At 44.4% G+C, this 22,831-nt stretch overlaps 1 protein-coding gene across 8 annotated transcripts in view; it reads left to right on the plus strand.

The window, feature by feature from the left end:
* The window catches only part of MRRF (mitochondrial ribosome recycling factor), a 53,950-nt gene that overhangs the window by 15,236 nt on the left and 15,883 nt on the right, over nucleotides 1-22,831 (plus strand). For 7 of the 8 annotated variants that reach the window (XM_007094363.3, XM_042963569.1, XM_042963574.1 and 4 more), the window contains 2 exons: nucleotides 1,784-1,902; nucleotides 7,703-7,794. In XM_007094363.3, the coding sequence (XP_007094425.2) occupies nucleotides 1,784-1,902; nucleotides 7,703-7,794 (211 nt within the window). Of the gene's footprint in view, nucleotides 1-1,783; nucleotides 1,903-7,702; nucleotides 7,795-12,811; nucleotides 13,043-22,831 lie in introns of those variants that run through there. The other variant, XM_042963570.1, reaches the window with a different exon arrangement.

Here is a 22,831-nt window from a genome sequence, read left to right on the forward strand (position 1 = left end):
TGGGTGAAACTGAACTTAGCCAGTCTTTTCTGTGCCATATTCTTCCATATCCTCTTTCACTACTATCTGAGCCAGCAGGCACTTTTCCTTTCACACCTCTGTCTGTCTACCAGTAATTTCTATCTCCAAGGTAGTTGATTGCTTTTTTAAAAAATTATTTTTGTAATATGAAATTTATTGTCAGATTGGTTTCCATACAACACCCAGTGCTCATCCCAACAGGTGCCCTCCTCAATGCCCATCACCCCCCCCCTCCCTCCCACTCCCCACCAACCCTCAGTTTGTTCTCAGTTTTTAAGAGTTTCTTATGGTTTGGCTCCCTCCCTCTCTTAACTTTTTTTTTTTTCCTTCCCCTCCCCCATGGTCTTCTGTTGATTGCTTTTAATAGTTGTCTAAGATACAAATTTATCCATGTATTTGTTCTTGCCCTCTTCCATTCATCCATCCATCTGTACACTGATGTATTCACCAAAACATTATTGAGCACTTATTCCGTGCTGATTGAGTAGGTGCTGTAGATACAGAGAGAAAGGACGTTGTTCCCAGCTTCCAAGAGCCTGGAGCCTAATGTGAAGAGATCAACAAGTAAACCAACATGGATAAAACCAGATAGCAAAGCAGAGTGGTGAAGAACTTGGCTGTAGAGTTGTCCAGACCTTGGTTTGGATTTAGGCTCCATTATTAAGAACTGTTGTGACCTTGGGCAAGTTACTGTCTGGTCCTCCGTTTCCTCATCTGTAAAATAGTGGAACTATCTCATAGAGTTGTGATAACGAAAGCAAAAGAAATTATAGAGAGCATTTAGCATGGTGTCTTGTGCATAGGAAGTGTTCAGCAAATCTGGTTATCATCATTATAGAAGGGTGCATGGGGTCCTAGGGAGCTCATAAGGGGGTTTGTTATCCAGCCTAGAAGGTCAGATAAGATTTCTGAGATTGGAGGCTATTATAGCTGAGTGTTAAAGAATGAGCTGGAGTTATCTGAGCAGAGAAGGACATTCTCAATGGAAAGAACAATATATGCTCAGAATCCTGAGGCAAGAAAGAGCAGACTGTATTAGAGAAATTGTAAGTAGTTTAGCTTGGTTAAAATACAGGATAAAGTCAAGAAGTAGTAACGGTTAACATTTACTGGGCACTCGTATATGCCAGTTACAAGTGCCTTCCAGAGACTTTCATAACAACCCGATGAGGTAGGTACAATTTGTATGCCCCATTTACAGAGATCAGGAAACAGGTGTCTAAAGGTTTAGGGGATTTGCCTAGGGTCACATAATCAGGAGGGGGCAGAGCTGGTATTTGAACCCAGGTCATTGGTCTTCAGAATTGTGGAGATTTTTACCATTATACCTCCTGGACTTTTCCAGATTGAAGCCAGTGTTGTCAACAACCTCCTCTCCTGTGATGACATTGAATCTGGTTGAATACTTCACATCAGATCTTGGGGTCTTAATAAAGTACTGCACTGCATTATTCTTACAATGGTATGCTGGGACAATTCCCAGTTTGCCTAAGAGGACCCCTCCCCCACTTTTTCTTTGTGTCTCAGAATGAGCCATTTATGATTGGCTACCCTGGTTGACGGTAGGGAAGTCCTAGTTCTGACAACACTTCAGAGCCCTTTCCGGCATGTGACACTGCTGCTCCTGTGACAGCCCCTTGAACAGTCTTGCCACATTGATAAGGGATCACTGAATATTAGTTGAATCTGAATTAGGTAGGGACTTAGATGTGGGGCTGTTAAGGTCTTTCTGAGTTCTAAGACTCTGTGACTTTTCTTTTAGGATCCCTTGATCATATCACTGTGGTAACTGCTGATGGGAAGCTTGCTTTAAACCAGATTGGCCAGATCTCCATGAAGTCTCCACAGCTGATTTTGGTGAATATGGCCAGCTTCCCAGAGGTAAGGTGGCTTTTGCCAAAGGGACCTCTTCGTGATCTCTTTTGGAATGGAGGAGGCTAGGTCAAGTCAGGAAGAAGTAGTCCCTCCAGCTTGGGATGGAACAAGAGAGAAGGCACAATAAAGGGAACTTAATGATAAGGAAAAACTCTCTTCTTGTTTCAAAATTCCTTTTTTGTTAAACTCAAGCACTAAAAGGCCAGGCAAGTAACTTGAATACTGAAACTGGCTCCATCTAAGGAACATAATAGTGGCGATACAGTGATTGGCGCTTAGCCAAATGGAAGGGGCTGGGGTAAGCGGGAGAGCCTGCACCCGGTCTGAAGGGAGCAGCCTCTGCCCAGCTCCTGCTGATCATTGCCAGGCAGAAGTTAAACCTGGTAATCAGTGTTATCAGACGCTAAGGTTTTTATTTCTAGAATAAGCCAGTAACTCACATTTTTATATAAGATCTTTCCTAAATGTTGGTAACAAATTCACTTTTTTTTTTTTTTTAAAGACTGTGAGACAAAGTGTATTAATGGGCCAGATTTGGGCTATGGGCCCCCAGTTTGTGACCTTTGCATTAGTATTGGGAGCAGACCTTCAGGAATTCATATTCCTTTCAAACTGGTCCATTGCAGAATTGGACAGAGCACAGAGCCTCCAGGGCTGGAAGGTGGATTGCATTAGATCATCACAGCCTTGAGGCTATGATTTTAAGTCTAGTTGAGGAAGACAAATGGGCTTTTCCTTATTGTTCCAGTGGATTGGGAATTGACCTGGACTGGGAGTCCTGGGGAACCTGGGACCCGGTCCCATCTCTACTGTTTGACCTCCATTTTATCATCTGTTAACATGGGGTAGAGGAATCTGAAGTCTCTTCCTGTTCCGATGGTCTCTATCAATACTTCTCTCCCAAAGACCAAAGTGGAACCTGTTGGATTTGACAAACTGGGTTAGAGACATGAGGAGGGAAATCCCTTGCTGTGAACAAACTGTTTCAAATCAGAAGGCTGCTGTAGCTAATGTGCCAGGCACACTTGTGTGGGGCTGTTCTGTTTTCCATACTGCAGCCAGAGTGGAGTTTTAAAAATATGTATTGGATTATATCATTCCCATGCTTTAAATTTATCAGTGGCTCCGTAGTCTTTTGGAAAAAAGTTATTTTGGCCTAGAAGGCTTTGCCTTATGGGGGCACCTGGGTGGCTCGGTCGGTTAAGTGTCCAACTTCAGCTCAGGTCATGATCTCACAGTCCGTGAGTTCAAGCCCCACGTCGGGCTCTGGGCTGACAGCTCAGAGCCTGGAACGTGCTTCGGATTCTGTGTCTTCCTCTCTCTCTGCCCCTACCCCGCTCGTGCTCTGTCTCTCTTTCTCTCTCTCAAAAATAAATAACATTAAAAAAAAAAAAAAAAGGCTTTGCCTTCTGATATGGCCCTAGTCTGCCTCTAATCTCTACAGTCTAATGCCACTGTCATCCCTGTACACCGGTCTAGGCACACTGGCCTTTCAGTTCCTCAAATGCGCCATACCTTTGCATCCCCAGGAGTTACGCATATGCTGTTGCCTTTGCTTGGAACACTCTTGCATGTCTAATTGTTACTCCTACTTTGGATCATAGCCTAAATGTCACTTTTTCAGGGACACCTTCCCTAATCTGCTCAATCTCAATTATTCATCCACACTGGCCTCTCTTACATAGCACGTTCTTTTTCTTCATCACACTTCTCATTAACAGTTACACATTTATTTCCATCTTTATTTTCCATCTCCTTTCCATTAGATTGTAAGCTTGGAAGGTAGAAATTGTATCTAACTTGTTCCTTGCGTCCAGCACCCCTCACGCTGCCTGGCACACGGAAGCACTCAGTAGATTTTCCTCAAGTGGATGAATACTTGTCGTTAGATTGATGGAAGGAAGGCACTCTTTCCTGGTGTCACTGAGAAGCAGAGAAATGGATGAAAAGAGAATTGTCAACTCTTTCCCATGCTGGCTCCCTCTAAATGGCTGAGGCCTTCTGCCTTGTTCATCTGATCCCATAGGCACCGTGGGCCAATTTAGGGAATAGCCTCCTAATTACACAGCTTGAAGACCTCATCAGGCAGATTGCTTTTCAGAGCCAGCCACTTCTGTTATTAAATAGCAAATGGCATTCACAGAAGAAGCACCTGATTGGCCACCAGAGCATCTTATGAGGCAGGAGGAGGTATTAACAGCTTAATTTTTTCTTAGGAAGTTGGAGTATATCTTCATTTTTTTACCAAAGTATCTCTGCCATCTTCCTAAGTTGAAATTCTGTGAGTTTTGAAAAGAAAAATCTTCATAATCATCTCAGTAGAGAGGTTCTTTGCAAGGACAGAGTGAGGAAGTGTGACTTACATTGTCTTTTGAATTCCTTTATCTCATCTGGTGCATATATTAAACAAATAGCTCTAACTAAACATTTCCTTCCTCTAGTTTAGAAACTGTCCATAGACTACCCAGGTTCATAGCTTCAAAATGCTGAGCTAATCCCCTCTGTGTTTATGTAATTCCTTTATGTCTCACATGCGGTTGGCTTTCTTTCCAAACCTGAGCATTTCTGTGTCGTGGCGTAGTGACACGATGCAGATTTACATGCATAATCTTTTCAAACGCACTGCAGACAGAACACTGTGTTGCATTTGTTTAACACGTGTCCTGCTTGATGAATGATACACACAGTTGCTGCCTTCCATAAACTTGCCTGCAGCTAGAGTTAATGATGGGAAAGAAAAGAAGGGAGTAAAAAACCACAGCTTGATTTGAACAAGGCAAATGAAAAAAAAAAAAAATTCCACAGCCTCCACGATTGCTCTTGTGGAAGGAAGAAAGCTAATGTGTACTGAGTGTCTGCTGTGTTGCCAGGCTTTGCTTTTTCATATTTTGTTTAGTGATCAACACAGGTACTTTCTAAAATGAAGCAGTATTTATTCCATTTTATAGATGAGGCTCAGAGAAGTAAAATATCTTCCCCAGGTTCACACTGTTAGGATAGAGTCAAGATTTGAGCACAGGTCTGACACTAAAGCCTGTGCTTTTGCCATTCCTGCATTAATTCAACAAACTAGGAAACAAAAATAAAACCCCCCACAAATATTTACTGAGTTTCTGTGAGTTATTAGGTTCTCTTTGAGGTGTTGGGAATTTGTCGATGATTAAGACAGACAGGGTTCCTGCCTTCATAGACCTTACATTCTAGGGACTCATTGGGATATAAAGAAAATGGAGGGCCACTAATTAAAATGGCCCCAGCAAAGTTGACTTGAACCCAGATTGTCAAAGTGCTTGTTTGCCTGTCCAAGAAAATTTTGTCATTTTTATCCTTTAACATAGATTAGCTTAAGAATCACAATAGCAGACATTGCTAATTGGTTATGGCACTCTTTCTTGCCTGACCCTAGATGGAGTCTATGAGCTTTCTTGACACAGTACTCCAAGCAGCTCCAACTAGTTGGTCAGTGTTGCTGTTTGAGAATAGCCTATTTGTCCTGAGGTGCTGATTAGCATCCCTTCAGTAAGGGGATACAGCCTGAGATGGAAATGCAATAGAAATACGTGCCTTTTTGTCTGAACAATGAGTTTCAGAAGTCGTTTTGGGAAAATAACTGTAATTCCCTGAGTTTCTGTATCCTACCATATCAAATGAAAATATACATGTTGAGAATATTTTAGAAGAACTGACCTAGAAGCCAGTTCATTAATCCACTGATTCAACATGCATTTACTGAGCACTTTCCATGTACCCAGCACTGTAATTCTACTGGAAGGATATACATATTGAGGGATAGTTCTGCCCAGCTTGGAAGCCGCAGTGGGTGTTCCCATGCCTCTGGGGGAAAGTTGTCTGGAAAGACTGGGGCAGACGGTGAAGGGAGTTGGTGGCGGTGAGATGCTACAGTTGAGTTCTCTGTCATTCAGAAGCTTCAGGAGAGGAGGATTTAGAGACTTGAGATCAGGCCACTTCTTCAAAGTGGAGGTTCTCCCTTTATTGCTAACTTTAGAAATGATTCATTTTATTAAGGAAAATGGCAGCCCTCTTGGCGGAGGAAAATTTCATTTCTTTATCCATCTCTTTTACTTACCTTCACCATTCCCTTTATATACCAGACCAATTCCACATTATTTTTGTCTATTTAAAAAAAGTTAAACTCCACATGCTATGATTACTGAATACATTGGAAGGAAATACAAGGTAACGTCATTGGATGGAGGGTTGAGGCACCTGAGGTCTCCTCCCGACTCTGCCGGTAACCAGAAGTATGGTGGGCAAGATCCTCATTCCACCGCCCTTGGCTCTCAGGGAAGACCGGATATGTGTGTAGGGTCACTGTGTACATAGGAAGGGACTGAACTACATTACGTCAGAGATCCCCGCTAGCTCCAACAGTCTGTGGTGGTCCGGAGTACCGTTTGAAGAATTTACTGTTGGAAGCAATGGTCACACTGTGTTCCATTCTGTGGCAGCCTCCCAAAGGGATGATTCTTCTGCATGTGGACTTGCAGTTTGTCTTTTTTGACCTTATGGCAGTACCTTAGGTCCTTGTAGAATTAAGGTCATGTCAAGATGAAATGGATAAGCTTTTTAGGCACTCCCTCAAAAACCAAAACAAAACAGGAGTGCAACAAACCCCATTCATTAAACCACAAAGTCTAGGGAGGAACTCAGGGCCAACAATTGTCCCTGTGAATCCAAGTGAAGTACACCAGCTGTGGCCAAACCTAAAAGTCTTTGAAAATGTCGGAGGCCTTCTTTTCTTGAATTCCACATTGCCGTGCCAATGAAAGTGTCTTCCATCCACACTGCTTTATCTTGTCCTTTAGAATTTCGTAGCAGGTATAGTTACATTGCTTGAGGTGAAGTGAAGCACGTTGGGAAATCCATATACCTTGTGCCGCCTGGCACAGTAGAGAGCAAGGCTGTATCAGAGAAGACCCTGAAGGATGTCACACGGGACAACAGTGCGTCAGCTGACTGATGACATCAGCTCAGCCTTGTTTGCAGGATTTGCGCATTCTTACCTTTATAGAATAAGTTTAGATGATAACGCCCCTTGCCTGGGTGTTACTGTGTGCCAGGCACAGAACAAGATGCATCGTTCGTGTTACCTCATTTACTCCTCCGGGAGATACAGGTACCGTGTGCTCTCAGATTACAACGTGGAGACCTCAGGTCGAGATTGTTGCCCAGGGTCACATGGTTGGCAGAGCAAGGATTTGGGCTGAGATCTTTCTGGCTCCAAAGCCCAGGCTTTTGACTGGTGTACCATACTGCCTTTCCTGGAGCACAGACCAGCAGAGACTCACTGCTCAAGCCAAAACACGAGTGAGGTCGGTGTGAGTGTAGATGCGAAGGAGTTAAATTTATTTACTCATTCCAAATCGGCACTGGTATATTTTGAGTGTAAAATGTCAACTGGAATTTTTAATGTATAAAATCTTTCATCTGTCCTTACACCAATCTTTGTACAGACCAGCCCCCCTCCCTTGAGGATTTATTGTGGTTTTGATCTGTGTTGCCTCAAACCGTTGAAATCTTTTCAAAGAAGCAGAGCTGTTTTCTTTTTATTTTTTCCTCCTCTTTGCTTTTCTTCCCTCCCGCAGTACACTGGTACCAGGAGTGGACGTAGTTTGCTATTCAGCTTGATCAAAGCACTCTACACCAATGTAACTTCCTGATCTTACTGGTAACAGAACTAAATGTTTCCATGTTCTGCCAAGATGGGTTGCCAGTTATCGACAGAGGGCTTGCATCTGGTAATAATTATTTACTAATTCTGTTTACCTTTTGATCTGGTTTTCAGTGTACAGCTGCAGCTATCAAGGCTATAAGAGAAAGTGGAATGAATCTGAACCCAGAAGTGGAAGGGACGCTAATTCGGGTGCCCATTCCTAAGTAAGTTTGGTTCAAATTCACATCTTCTGATGCAGTGGGGCAGTTGTCCTCGGAAGGAAACCAACAGGCCAAGATACTGTTAGGCCCGTAGCATTTTTTTTTTTTTTTAATTTTTTTTTTTAACGTTTATTTATTTTTGAGACAGAGAGAGACAGAGCATGAATGGGGGAGGGTCAGAGAGAGAGGGAGACACAGAATCCGAAACAGGCTCCAGGCTCTGAGCAGTCAGCACAGAGCCTGACGTGGGGCTTGAACTCACGGACCACGAGATCACGACCTGAGCCGAAGTCGGACGCTTAACCGACTGAGCCACCCAGGCGCCCCAGGCCCGTAGCATATTTTACCTGTACTCTTACCCTGGCAAACTCCAGCATCCTTTGGGATCCAGTTTACCGATTCAGAAATATTTACTGCATGCCTACTACATGCTAGGGGCTGAAGATGCAGCAGTGAACCTGGCAAAGTCCTTGTCTCCGTTCCAGGCTGGGAACATTCCAGGCTGGGAAGGTGGGACACATAAATAGTAAAGTCATCCCAGATAGTGAAATGCTGTGGGGAAAGTAATGGCGGTGGGACCCCATAGAGCGACTTGATGAAGGTGATGGTAGAGGGACAACTTAGCCTGGGAGAGCTCCTTAAGGAGGTAACGTTTTTGCTGAACCGAATGGGGAGGAAGAGCCAGGCCGGGGGAGGGGCTTTCCAGGCAGACTGAGCAGCCAGCACAAAAGACCTCGACACTCGTGTCCATTGAAGAGTTATTTTTTACATTAGTCCTTGCTTGCTGAAAAATTTAGGCATTAGAACAGAATATTGTTGATTATATAAATAGAACTTAGGGTTTTGAATGAACAAAAATGTATGTTTATTTTTAAATTAAAAAAGAAATAACAAGACTTTGGCATGTTTGAGAGGCAGAAAGCCAGTGTGCCTGAAAGTCAAGGAGGGAGGGAGAGGGAATGGAAGGTAGGCTTCTCAGGCCATGGTAAGGAGTTTGGGCTTTACTCTAATCGGAATGGGAAGCCACTAGAGGGTCTTAAGCAGAGAAATCTGATCCAATGTTGACTTTTTGGGGGTCTTTTTGGCTGCTGATTAACAAATGGAACATAGGGGGGCAGAGTAGACACAAAGAATAGTCAGGAGGCAACTGTGAGGGTCCAGGTGAGTTCGAAATCTTTGCAGATTCCAGAGCAGGCACGGTAGTTTCTCCTATAATCTCATTTCTTACTTATCTGTAAGTCCTTCTTCCTACGTGATGCCTCTTGGACAGCAGGTCCCAAGTGAGTGTTGAATTAATTCATTTAGTCATTCAACAAATATTTATTAAACACTAACTGCATGTCAGGCACTTTCCTGGTGGTTGAGATACAGCAGTAAACAAAATAAACAAGAAGAAGCTGCTGTCCTCCTGGGCTTACCTTATAGTCCAGTAGGTACAGTAAACAGAAAGGCTGACAAACCCATGATGTAATATCAAGTGAGGATGAGGACTATGAAAAAGAATAGCAGGGTAAGGGGATAGAGGATTGAGGTTTTTATTGTAGATTGGAAGGTTCAGAAGGAAGTGACGTTTGAGCAGAGACCTAGGTGAAGTGAATGAATGAAGCCTCCAAGTAACTAGAAGGGAAATAGCGTCTTTTTGTGCCACACATCACGTTGTATTTCTTCACATATATTGCCTCACTTCTCACACAGTCCTGTGAAGTACGTTTATTCTGGGTATGGAAATTTAGGCTCAGAGAGGTAAAGTAATATGTCTGAGATCACTCAGCTTATGCTAAAGCTGGGACCCAAGCCTAGCCTTAATTGATTCTAAAGCCTCATGATGTGCTTTAAGAACCAATAAGCACAATAAGCTTATTGTAGCAATAAGAACCAATCCCAACACTGAGAGTCCAGGAACTTTCCCCACTGAACTTTTTTTCTGCTTTAGGACCAGAAAATGGCTGTTTTATTTCATTGTGTTCTCATATTCTGTAAGTCAGAATTAACACTGTGCTTTGAAATCATGTGAATTGGGAGCAATATGACCTAGTGTTTAAGAACCAAGTAGACCTGGGTTCAAGTCCAGAACCTGTTTGCTTGGTTAGTTCATTAATTTTGCTCAGCCAGTTTTTACAAACGTAAAGGCTCTGTGCTGGAGGCTAGGGATGTACAAACCTGGTGTTTGTCTTCATGGAGCTCACAGGCTGTGGCCAGGCCCCTTCTTTATATCATCTGCAGCTTATCCATGGAATATACTACTACCCACAGTTTATGGATGAAAAATTGAAATTCAAAGAAATTAAGGGACTTGCCAAGATCATATGGTCAGTAAGTGGCAGTCAGGATTCGAATCCTATTTCTCTGTTACTAGAGTACGTGCTCTTTATCCTGCACTGTCTTTATAGGTGGGTTATTCTGGAAAGTGCTATGTGTACTCATGGACAGCAGATGTAAGTAAGACTTGCAAGTGGAATAGATAACAGTCAGCAGGTTTATTTTTTAGTTCTTTTAAAAAATTTTTTTTAATGTTTATTTTTGAGACCGAAAAAGAGACAGAGTGCAAGCAGGGGAGGGGCAGAGAGAGAGGGAGACACAGAATCTAAGGCTCCAGGGTCTGAGCCACCCAGGTGCCCCTATTTTTTAGTTCTTGTTCTTTTGTCTGCAAAATCTTGGAAAAGCCACGTAACCTCCATAAGCCTCAGTTTCCTCATATACCAGATGAAGAGATTGTTCTCAGTGGCCTGCCAGGTCCCTCTGAACTTTAAAATTCTGTGATACTGTGAATTTCTGCTGCTGAATGCTCATTGCTCACTTAGATTCTCCTTGGACTGGCCTGGTTGTGTATCATATTCTTCTTTCAAAGACCTAGTTTACATAATGTGTACTTCTGCAGCCCCTCAGGAGTTAACGGTTGCCCTTGTGCATTGTATGTAAGTTTGAAGGATCAGTGAGTTTTACTTAAATTTCCAAAGACTTGGGGATCTGTTACATTATATTTTACATTATTTTATGTTGGTTAATGGGAGTAATCTAAGAGAAAGTTGACGGACCAAAACCGTCTGCTCCTGCAAACCTCATTTTTTATACACTTACTTCCCTTTGACAAGGTGGTAAGGTCATGAGGCCCCTTACTGAATTATACGTTTGGTAGTTTTCCAGATAAAAAATGAATGATCTGTTCTTCATTATGGAGCCTGTGTCACATGAGAGGATAAAGGTTGATTTAGACGTGAAGAGGACCAAGGTTTTTATTTGGTTTTGGCAGTGACTTCCACATGACTGTGGGCACGTCACCCTAGCAGCTTGCTGCCTGCTAGTTCCTTACTTGGAAAATAAGTGAAATAATACATAATGATAGGTAGAGATTTGGTGGGATTAGTAGAGAAAATAGATTAGGTCGTATGATCTCCTTAGAGGAAAGAAACTATGTAAATATAAGATACTGATATTATTTCAGTAAACTTAATTTTCTAGATATATATAATTCTAGTTGAGAAGGGAAGAAATGAGGAAGGGAACTAATATATTGAGTACCTACTATGTCCCAGGGCCTGTTAGGTGCTTGACATAGATGGAGAAAGTGGGAGAGTCTGCTTTTTAAGTGGGAGAGACACTTTTTAAAGTCTGCCTTGGTATCACAGAAGCATGCAGTTGAGTTCATCCACTTTTGTAGCTGTGTGACAATGGCACCTGTCCCCACCTCTCTGAATCTCTGGGAGATTACTTGTAGAGTATTTACAGGGCTGGCGTGTGGTTATTGGGAGATTTCAGTGAGTTAACATACACAAAGATTTTGCTGTTTGGCCGGCACCCAGTGAATGAATGCTAGCAAATGTTCCTCTCCTCCCTTTCATAGGTAGGTCAGAACATAATTCCCTTTTAAGGACGAGGAAACAGATTCAGAGAAGTGAGGCATCGGTTCCGGGTCAGATAGCTGGTAATTGGCAAAGCTGTGAGGAGGAAAATAATACACTAAGCTTACATGAGGTGATTGGGAGGTGAGATTGAACCAGAGGCATACATCCCTAGGATCAGTTTCTGATTACAAGATTTCAAGTTTAGTTCTAGGAAAACGTGCCCTTCCTGATGATCTTGACTCTTCCTCTGCCTAATGATCCGTCTGCAAGTTTTCTGGTCTTAACTCTGGCTGCCCACCGCTAAGTTTTATTTGCAGTTGCAGCAGATCTCAGCTAGTACCTCGCCTTCATTATATTTCTCTGATTCTTTTATTCTTATTTAAATGAGTCTACTGAGTATGTTGACTCTTACTAGAATCTGCCTCTGATCCTTTTGGGAATTAGGGGGAAGATAAATCCTAAATCGACAACATGTCAGACCTGGAGCCGTCTTTCACAGCCTCTGGGAACCCAGCCCCGTGTGGTTGCGTGTGGTTCTTCTCAGTTCGGTACCGCGGAACCTGAGGCTGGGCTGTGTCTGCCCCCACTGGCAGTGCGTATAGTTTTTGTTTTCTTCTCTGGCCAGCATTCTTTGATTTAGAGAAGCCAGCCTACTGGATAGATTCTTTGGCCATTCCTGTTAATCAGGTGTACTGAAATCATTTCTTCTACTTTCCTTTCCTATCTATGTAGTCAAACTTTGGGTGCTGTTTATCAACCACCTGCTCTGCAGGTGCAGCACCTGAGGGTGCCGTGCTGAATGCTCTGTAGTTTCGTCTTGTTCTCATTACACTCCCATGAGGCCAGGAGACTATTCTTAACACCCATTTGACTGGGAAGACAACGGAAGCTCATGGAAGGTGAACGCCTGCCGTCATAAAGCTAAGTGGCAGAAGCATGGTTAGAACTCAGGCCTCACTATTGTAACTGCCGTTGCCTGTTCTCGTCTCCTGGTGGCACATCTCTCTGGAATATCACTCTTTCACTTCTTAATCAGGGACTCTGAAAAGTTTTGAGCAGCAGATCTTTTTGCACCAGGCCAGATTTCTGCCCCTACCCCATTCATATCTTTACTATGCCCCCACACAAACAAGCAAACACACACACACTCCCTTGCTCATTGTTCTATCAAATCTCAGGGAGAAAACCACACACAGTAGAACGAAGCTGCTTGGTGGAGAGCACTGACTGCATGTCTGCCTTGAAAGAAACCTGTAAGGAATCATGAACTCACTGAAGAGATAAAAGCACGTGTGATTGACTCACTCCCTGCTGAGGCTGCGTTCTTCCTTGATTGTCCTCCTCTTTTGTTATTTTTCATCAATGTCCGCATCGATTTAATTTTAAGTGGAATTAAAGAAAAAATTAAAATACCTCCATCCTGTTCTCCATGGGGAACCACTCTTAGCACCTTGATTTTCTAGATTTTTTTTTCCCGTGCAGATTCAAACACATGTCTATATCTCCTCCTTTTTCTTGTAATGATAAGGTATTAAATTATACATAATGTTCTGCCCTTGTTTTTTTAACTTAACGATGTGTCATTACTCTCTGATGAGTAAGAGTGAGAATTCTTCCTCACTCTTTAAAGGATGCATAGTGGTTACATTTTACATACAGCATTAACTAGTTCCCAGTTGTTGAATGTCTTTGTTGTTGAAAGTTTTTCTCTTTGACTAACAGTGTCCTAATGATCTTCAAGGTGTACTTCCTGTTCTACTGGGAGTGGGAAGGGAGGGGCGCTGGAATTGGGAAACAAGTGAACAGAACGTGGGGAGCCTTAGTGTTGCTACTGCTGCTTGATTGCCTGAGTGCTTGTTTGCAACAGTGTGCTGCATATTGCTGAGCTTCTTAGAGACGGGGACATTTCAGGGCCAGACAGCAGTCTGCAGCTCCCCCAAGTGACCCCTCCAGGGGTCCTCAGACCCAAACTGCTTTCCTCAGTCTATTGATTTAAATGTTAAACTCATCCCAAAACACCCTTGTAGAAACATCCAGAATAATGTGTGACCAAATATCTGGGCAGCCTGTGGCCTAGTTAAATTGACACATAAAATTAACCATTGTAGTTTTATAGATCATTTCAAGGATTTTAGCTTTTGCTTGGAAGGGAACGGGAAGTCAGTCAATGGAGGGTTTTGAGCTAGGAGTGACATGATCTGAATTAGGTTTTCAAAGGATCGTAATGGTGGCTATTTTGAGAATTCTGCTGTAGGAAGGCAAGGGTGAAGGCAGGGTTCATTTAGGGGCTATTGCAGTAATCCAGGCATGATGATGGCCTGGACTAGCTTAGTAATGTGGACTTGGTAAGAAGTGGTCTGCCTTTGGATACATTTTAAAGAAAAAGCTGCCAGGATTTGCTAACAGATTAGTTGTAGATTTAGAAAGAAAGGACTAAATATAAATATGCCTCCAAGAGTTTTGGCCTGAGTACCTGGAAGGATGGGATTACTCCTCACTGACAGGGCAGACTGTGGGAGGGCAAATTGGGTGCGAGGGAAGAGCAGGTTTTGTCTGTGTTTATCTTGGGATACTATTAGATACCTACGTGGGGAGGTCAAGTAGGCTGTTTGATCTGTGAGTTTAGAGCTCAGAGGACAGGTATGTGGACCAGGGAGAGAAATCTGGGAAGTATGACCCTGTAGAGGAGGCCGTGAAATTAGGTGACTTTTTTTTTTTAGGTTTATTTATTTATTTTGAGAAAGACAGAGAGTGCACCCAAGCACGGGAGGGGCACAGAGAGAGAGAGAGAGAGAGAGAGAGAGAGAGAATCCCAAGCAGGCTCTGTGCTATCAGAGCCTGATGCGGAGCTCGATCCACGAACCGTGACATTATGACCTGAGCTGAAATCAAGATTTGGACACTTAACTGACTGAGCTACCCAGGTGCCCTGAGGTGGGATTATTTTAGACAGGAATGTAGATCATGAAGAGAAGGGGTTTGGTGGCTATGGCCTTGATGCTTGACTTTCAAGATTTATGGGTCAAGGCAGTGAGGAGAAACCAGCAAAGGAGACTGAGACTAAGTGGCCAGAAAACCAGGAGGGCGTGGAGTCCAGGAAACCGAGCAAAGTGTTTAAAAAAAAATTTTTTTAATGCTTACTTATTTTTGAGACAGAGAGAGAGACAGAGTGTGAACTGGGGAGGGGCAGAGAGAAAGGGAGACGCAGAATCTGAAGCAGGCTCCAGGCTCTGAGCTGTTAGCACAGAGCCCGACGTGGGACTAGAACTCACGAACCAAGAGATCATGACCTGAGCTGAAGTCAGATGCTTAACCAACTGAGCCACCCAGGTGCCCCAACAGAGCGAAGTATTTTAAAGAGGAGGGAGTCATCGGCTATGCTGAACATGGCTGGTAAGTCCAGGGAGAGAAGGTCTGAGAATATTCACTGCATTTAAGGACCTGATTTATCCATCACTTAATGTCTTCGTAGAAAGGAAAGCACAAAGGCTTTGGGGTTCAAATCCCTGTTGCGTCACTCTAGCTTTGTCAGCTTGGGTCCTCTGAGAAGCAGACGCCAGGACAGAATCAGATGTGCAAGAGGTTTATGGGAGGAAATGCCTGCGAGAGAGACCGAGCACAGGTCTACCGCCAGTGAAGAAAGGAAGAGAGGGGGATTGGGTGGGAGAAGACTCACACAGCATCCCTGAGAAAGTCACCTAGGCTGAAGGGGCATTCCTGAGCAGGTTGCCTATTAAAGGAGTCCCTCTGTCACGTGGTCATTGCCTAGCTGCAGTCTGGTGAATGTGCCCATTGCTCAATTGTTGGAAGCTTCAGCCTCCTTATCTGTAAAATGGGAATGATTTTTATGGTTGTGAGGAGTAATGGCATATTATGTGGGTTGCTCTTAGTGTGGGGCTTGGCATGTCATAGGTACTTAATCAGTTTAAATTGCTGTATCTTACACTATTTGACTTTATCAAATTCTCTTGGTTAAGAGTTCTTGGAAGCCGTCTTTTTCTGATTATTTGGAAGTAAAACCAGTGATACTTGACTTCTGTTTACTGACTGCTCTTTTAGTCCTTAACTCTCACCCTCTTCCTCACCAACTTCTACCCCCAATGCCATGTTCATTTTTTTCTATCCTCCATTTTTAGGGATGGGAGGAGTGGAGTCATTATGTTGTAATTATCTTGGAATTTCAGTTACTCGGGAACACTGTAGTTTGATTGTTAACGAGCATTCAGTTTGTTCTTTGAATGTGAATTGTGGCGAATACAACCTCCTAGGACGTCTATTCCAAATAAGAAAGTCTGATGACCAGTCCTGCCTATGGTGTGGGATATGCTTTGTGTTTCTGGTGAGCAGAGGGACCTTGGCTCTTGTCACCCTCAGCCCACTGAGCTGCTCCACAGGGCCTCCCAACAGCCAGACAGTTGCCATTGTTGGCTTCTGCTTTCCCTTCGGGCATTGTCAGGGGTGATAGACCTTATGCCCAGGCTAGGCCCCTTCCCCCAGATTTGTTCTGAGGTGACAGCACGGAGGAGAAGTCTACTCAGGATCAGACCTGGCTATTTTACCAGATACCAGTAAAAAGCCCTGAGTTACAGTTCTCCTAGCCCGAATTCCCTTTCCCAAGTAGTTTTCCCCCACCATATCCTGACATATGGTTTCTCATGAACGATGGCCAGGTTTTTCCAGGGAAAGCAAGCCAGGTAAGGCAGGGTGGTCCCCAGGCTGAGTTAACCATGGGCGGTGAGCTGTAGTGCAGCCTGGGAGAGCCAGCATTGAAAGCTGGGGGAACCAAGCTTATAGTCAGAAGAACTGTGAAAAGAAAACCAATAAAAAGAGTTCTGTGAGCTTATGCTAGTTATTTCAGTTCCCTGAGTCTCAGTGTCCTCATCTGTAGAATAGGATAATAGCCGTATTTACTTTTATGAACATTTATTGGGAGAAACTGCTGAGATGGATAAAGGGGAGGGGGAGCAGCACTAGAGGGGAGAGCCTTTGGACCATGGATGCAGGCCTGACACCCGTGAAGAGAGGAAAGAAAGTCAGCGAGGGTGAATGTTAGTTTTTAAGTTGTCGCTGTCAAGGTAGCTGCTGTTAAGGAACCTTCCGTGTTACCTGTTACAGGGAGCCCTATCATCACTGCCATTCCCCAGGTGAAGAAACATGTGCCACCGTCATTACGTTTTCCATCCAGGAGACAAGCCCTGTTCAGTGACAAAAACCAAGTAGGCACGTGACCTTGCTTAACTGCTTTATTGAGATATAATTCACCCATTGAAAGTGTACAATTCAGTGGTTTTTGGTATATTCAGAGAGTTGTACAACATTCACCACAATCAATTTTAGGACATTTTACATCAAAAAGAGACTTTGTACCCGCTAGCAGTCACTCCCAGCTTTACCCAATCCCCTCGCCCCACTTGGGATTGCTGTAGGCAACCATTAATCTGCTTTCTGTCTATAGATTTCCCTGTTCTGAGCATTTCATAAAAATGGAATTACACATTATGTGGTGTTTGGTGACTGGCTCTTTTCACTTAGCATAATGTTTTCAGGGTTCATCCATGTTCTAGCATGTATAAGTACTTCATTCTTTTTAGTGCCAAATAATATTCCATTGTATGGACATTTTATTTATCCATTCGTAAGTTGATGAACTTTTGAGCTGTTATGAATAATGTGCTGCGTGAGCATCATTGCACAAACTTTTGTATAAACATACTTTCAGTTCTCGTGAGTGTATACGTAAGAGTGGAGTTGCTGGGTCATATGACAGCTCTGTTTAACTTTTTGAGGATCTGCCAAACTTCTCCACAGGGGCTGCACATGTTACATTCCCACCAGTAATGTGTGAGGGCTCCGGTTTCTCCATCTCCTTGCCAACACTTGTTGTTTTAGTTCATTTTTATTATTATTACCACCACCCCGATGGGTATGAAGTGGTATCTCATTGTAGTTTTGATTTGTATTTCCGTAATGACTGCTGGTGTTGAGTGTCTTTTCATGTGTTTGTTTGACATTTCTGTATCTTTAGAAAAATGTCTGCTGAAGTTCTCTACCTGTCTTTAAGTTGAGTGGTTTGTCCTTTTATTGGGTTGTAAGAGTTCTTCATATATTCTGGATACTAGACTTTTAGGTGTATGATTTTCATCTCCCTTTGTTTCTTTTTTTTTAGAAAGAGAGTGAGCATGAGTGGGGGAAAGGGTGAGAGGGAGAGAGAGAGAGAGAGAGAGAGAGAGTCATAAGCAGGCTCTACACTCAGCGTGGAGCCCAATGCGGGGCTTGATCCCACGATCCTGGCATCATGGCTTGAGCTGATATCAAGAGTTGGATGTTCAACTGACTGAGCCACCCAGGCACCCCTCATCTCTCTTAATCGCAAAAATGGTACCCATTTATTATAAAAACTCAAATCCTACAGAAAAATAAAACGTTCTCTTGTGGTCCCCCAAATGTTCTTCCATAAAGTAACTATTGGTAAGTTTAATGTATATCCTTCCAAATTATAAAAGAGGTGTGTACCCACCTACGCACATACACACATACACACACACGTATTTAAGTTAACATAAATGAAATTGAGTATTTGCTTTTTTCACGGTGATCTCACTGTTGCAGAGAAATACCCTTTTGAGATGGGTGTGATACAGATGTAATCCTGGGGCATCAGAAAGTTTAATTCATTTGGGGTCACAGATTAGTAAGTGGAGGAGTCATTATTCAGATCGAATCTGTCTGCTTCCAAAGCCCATGTTCTCGCCACACTGTCGTCTTGCTTGTCAGGCTGCCAGCGTGGAACCTGTCTTCCTGCTCTGTGGCCTCCTTGTCTAGCTGCCGTATCGCCTAGTGGCTCTTGTACCGGAGAAGTGTGTATGATGTATACATTCCAGGAAATACCCTTTTCTTACACAACCCACACACGTACGGACCTTTAGCAGTCTTGAAAGGGAAAAAAAGGTGAGCGAAGAATGCCTAATGACCTCATTTGGGCTGGGGCGGCCACAGACTGCGTTTGAGCAACTACAGCTGCTTTTCCTTCCCCTTTCTTCCCACCGCCTGCTTGCCATCGCTGCTTTCTCAGGGCCACTCATTGTGCTGGATGAGTTCCATCCGGCACATTGTTTCTCTGTGCCTTCCAGTCCTGCAGGGCCCTCCGTGCGGTGTTAGGGTGCCCGCCTTCTCCTCTATGGCGTTGCTTCCTACCCGGCCTGCAGCTTGTTAGGCTCGCCTCCTGCTATTTCGGGATCCACGTGTGTGAAACGGGCCTCGCTCCCAGCACATAAGTTCTGGTTGAAACACATAAGAAAGTGCAATCCGGAATTGAGTGGAGCATGGACTGAGGAGAAAGTGCCACCGACACCTGTGTAAAAGCTGCACCCCAAAGGACGGGCTCCTCTTCTCCCTGCCCCTCCTCTGGCCTCTCCCCTTCATGTCCTGCCCCTGTTACAGAACATGGCAATTGACTGCTGAGGTCCGATCACTTTTCCATCGCGGTCCTCTCTGGATTCCCTTTCTCCTTTCTTCCCGCTGCACTTGGACTTATAGGGGAGCTGGAGCAATAGTAATGAACTGTATATCTAAGCAGGCCTTAACGTGAGAGCAGTGCTGTTCCCATCACTTCCACCAGTAAGAATAGCTGCTTCGATTTGTCTGGCACCAGCAAAGAATGCAAGGGCCATCTGCACTGGGCTCGGATCCCGGGTCTACCAGGAACTTGCTGAGTGGCCTTGGGCAGGTTACTTGATCTGGCTGAGCCTCCCTTTTCTTATCTGTGAAATGCAGGTAGTAGTGCCAGTGTGTCATAAGAGCGTTGTGAGGATTTATGGAGCTAATGCGTGGAGAGTGTATCAGCTCAGAGGCTGGCACAGGGAAAGAGCTCTGCAAATGTTAGTTATCATTATTTTTACTGAAGGGGAGCAGGTACCATCCGAGTCATGTGTAGGCGAACGCAAGTGTGATAATAATAAGGTTCTTCCTTATCTCACTATCGTGCTTTATTTTCGTTATAGCTCTTCTGTTTCATTTTATGGATTTATTATTTCTCTCTCTCCTTCACTAGAATGTGGACAGGAAGAGCTCTGTCAGCTGTATCCCTAGCCCCGAAACAGGGCTTAGTGTGTAGTAAGTATGCAAAAATGCCATCAGTGTTTATGGAATAAGGGGATTAAATGAATATGAGCACTTGCTGTATGCCCGCTGCTATTCCAGATGCTACTCGTATCAGCTAATATATTCCTAACAGTCTTTTGAGGTAGGTATATTATTATCCCTCTTGTACAGATGAAGAACCTGAGTCATAGGGGAATGGAGCTCTTTGGGGCCAGTGTCACACAGTAAGTGGAAAAGCAGGCAGTCTTTCTCTGAGCCAGGGCTTGACCCCCTGTGCTGTGCACTCGCTCAGTAGGAGCCATCACCATTATTTTTATCACTGATATTATCAATAGCTTTTAAGTAGTTAATACCTACACAGTCAGCATTCTTTAACCATCCTCTCTCATTTGCTCCTAACACTCACTGTGGAAGAAAGGTAACATTTTTATTACTCCCCCTTCATTTGACAGTTGAGGAAATATGAACAGATAGTGTTTATTGAGCACGTCGCCGTGTACCAGCATGTTTATGAGCTCTTCTAATCCTCACAACAATCTCATTAAGTTAATGGTATTACACGCATTTGACAGATGGGAAAACTGAGGCAAAGAGGTAGAATGACTTGCCCAGGGCCGTGCAGCTAAGATGTGATGGATCTGAGCCTCCAACCCCAGCAGTCGGGCTTTAGGGACTGCTCTCCTGTGTGCCCACTGGGCATCTTCTCAGTTCAGAGAGGACAAGTTACGTGTACACAGTTACCCAGCTTGTAAGTGGCGGGGCTGGGATTGGAAATCAAGTCTGCCTTTACCACCAGACCCGTGTTCTTTCTCTACCTGCATGTAACTTGGGTTTCCATCCTGCTGGGGTGACAGGAAGAAGTCAGCGGACTTAATCACGGTCACTCTGCTGAGAATGTGGAGACGTGGCCCCCGACCTCACCTCCTTTCTCTTTCCATCCTGCTGGGCTGTATCTCAGCACAGTATGTCTGGGTCAGCCAGGCCTTTAAGAGGCACGGGACGGTCGTCTGAAAGCAGGTGGCCAGTTGTGTCCCCAGAGAGAACTGAAGTTACCGCTGGTGGTAGAAGTCCCTCCAAAGTGCGCGTACGATTTCCTTTGGGCTGAAAGGACACCTGATGTCCTTAGGAGACATCAGTGTATGTGAAACAGGCTGGCGAGCTGGCAGTGGTGGGGGTGAGGCAAGAGGGGATGGGGAAGTTGTATACCTAGAAGCATAGGAAGTCTGGCTGGGCTACACAAACAAAAACATTTCCTTCAGGGCCGGTGGCCCCAAGGCATCGGGCAGCGCCCACCGGCAAACAATAAAGTCGGGCGTGTGTCCGCAGCTGATTGCGGGCTGATGCCCCTACTGGGGGGGAGGGGGCTCCCAGAAGCCGGTGAGGCGGTGGTGAGGTTTCTCTCGGTGGAGCTGTCAGAGATGTGTTTTGATGGGCTGTTCCTTGGATGTGCAGCTTCCTTCCCCCTCAGCCCGACCCCCACAGCTGCTGGAGCCCAACTCCCACCTCCCACCGCCTGCTCTCCTCTGTTCCCATTCTTTCCCTCTCCGCTTAAGCTGCTAAATCCTTTTGACGGTTTTCTCCCTCACGATTCATGTCCTGTTAGTATCCCCAAGCCCTGGAGAGCCTGTGGTAAGAGTAAGAATGCAGCCACCCCGCAGTGAGTGCCTATGGTGCACCCGCTGGCCGTGCGCCAGGCCCTTGCCACCACCATTTCATTTAATCCTTGCTTCTGCCCCCGTAGTAACATTCTTCCTCCCGCTTCACACGCGGAGAGCGTTTGGAGATGTTGAACAGCATGCTGACAGTTCTGAGGCTGACAAGCAGCAGAGTGAGGATTCCAATTCGAGGTCTTCTTGGCTTTAAAGCATGTTTTCCCCACCTTTTAAAGACCCCTGTAAGTAACCAGTGAGCCTTGCGAAGTCTAGTGTCTGACATATCATAACTGGGTTTTACTGTAACTGCCCACGCTGAGCACAGCTTCCTCTAATACACACCTGGTGGATAGCTTTGTACATGTGTCCAGTTCTCGCTGAAACAATAGGAAGTATCATTTCAATCCGGGTGATTCTCTGCTGTGTGAGTTACCATCAGGGCATGCCCTGTGCTTATTGTTCATGCTCAAGGAATTTTGCAGGAAGGCCCCCATCCAGGATGTTACTGGAAGACCTGCCTGGTGGAGTATGTACAAACAAAGTGTGACCCTGCCAGCTCGGCCAAAACCCCTGCCTTATGTGGGGAGGCTCTCTGACCCTAGCGGAAAAGGCTGCTGTCTTCATCATCCAGCCAAGAAGCTGTTCCAGGGTGGGTCCACCGCTTTCCATCTGCCTGCCTACAGACTCCTGGGTAGACTTCTGCCGTGTGCTTAGATCTTGTTTGTACATCACTATCTACACAAAATACAAATCTGGTCACGTTTCCTGGGCCTCACTCAGGCTCCTGGAACTCCACATTGTTCTTAGAATAATCTGCTAGGACTCTTTTAAACTTTTTTATTGTAGTAAGATATACATCCAAATTTACCATTACTGGGGTGCCTGGGTAGCTCAGTAGTCAAGTGTCCGACTTCGGCTCAGGCTGTGATCTCACCGTTCATGAGTTTGAGCCCCGCGTCAGGCTCTGTGCTGACAGCTCGGAGCCTGGAGCCTGCTTCAGATTCTGTGTCTCCCTCCCTCTGCCCCTCCCCCTCTCACACTCTGTCTCTCTGTCTCTGTCTCTCTCTCTCAAAAATAAACATTAAAAAAATTATTTTTAATTTACCATTATTTAAAAATGTATAGTTCAGTGGTATTAAGTACATTTACATTGTTGTCCAGTCTCCAGAACTCTTTATCATTTGGCAAAACTAAAAGTCTATACCCATTAAACAGTAACTTCCCATTTCCCGATCTCCCGGTTAGCCCCCGGTAACGGCTCTTCTCCTTTGTGTTTCTATAAATTTGACAATCTCGGTACCTCGTATTAAGTGGAATCATGCAGTATTTGTCCTTCTGAGTCTGGGTTATCTCACTCAGGGTAATGTTTTCAGGGTTTATGCACGCTATCCCATGTGTCACAATTTCCTTTTTGAGGCTGAATGCAATTGCACCGTGTGCATGTAC

Source organism: Panthera tigris, chromosome D4 (genome assembly GCF_018350195.1).
Source record: "Panthera tigris isolate Pti1 chromosome D4, P.tigris_Pti1_mat1.1, whole genome shotgun sequence".
NCBI classification, from domain to species: domain Eukaryota; kingdom Metazoa; phylum Chordata; class Mammalia; order Carnivora; family Felidae; genus Panthera; species Panthera tigris.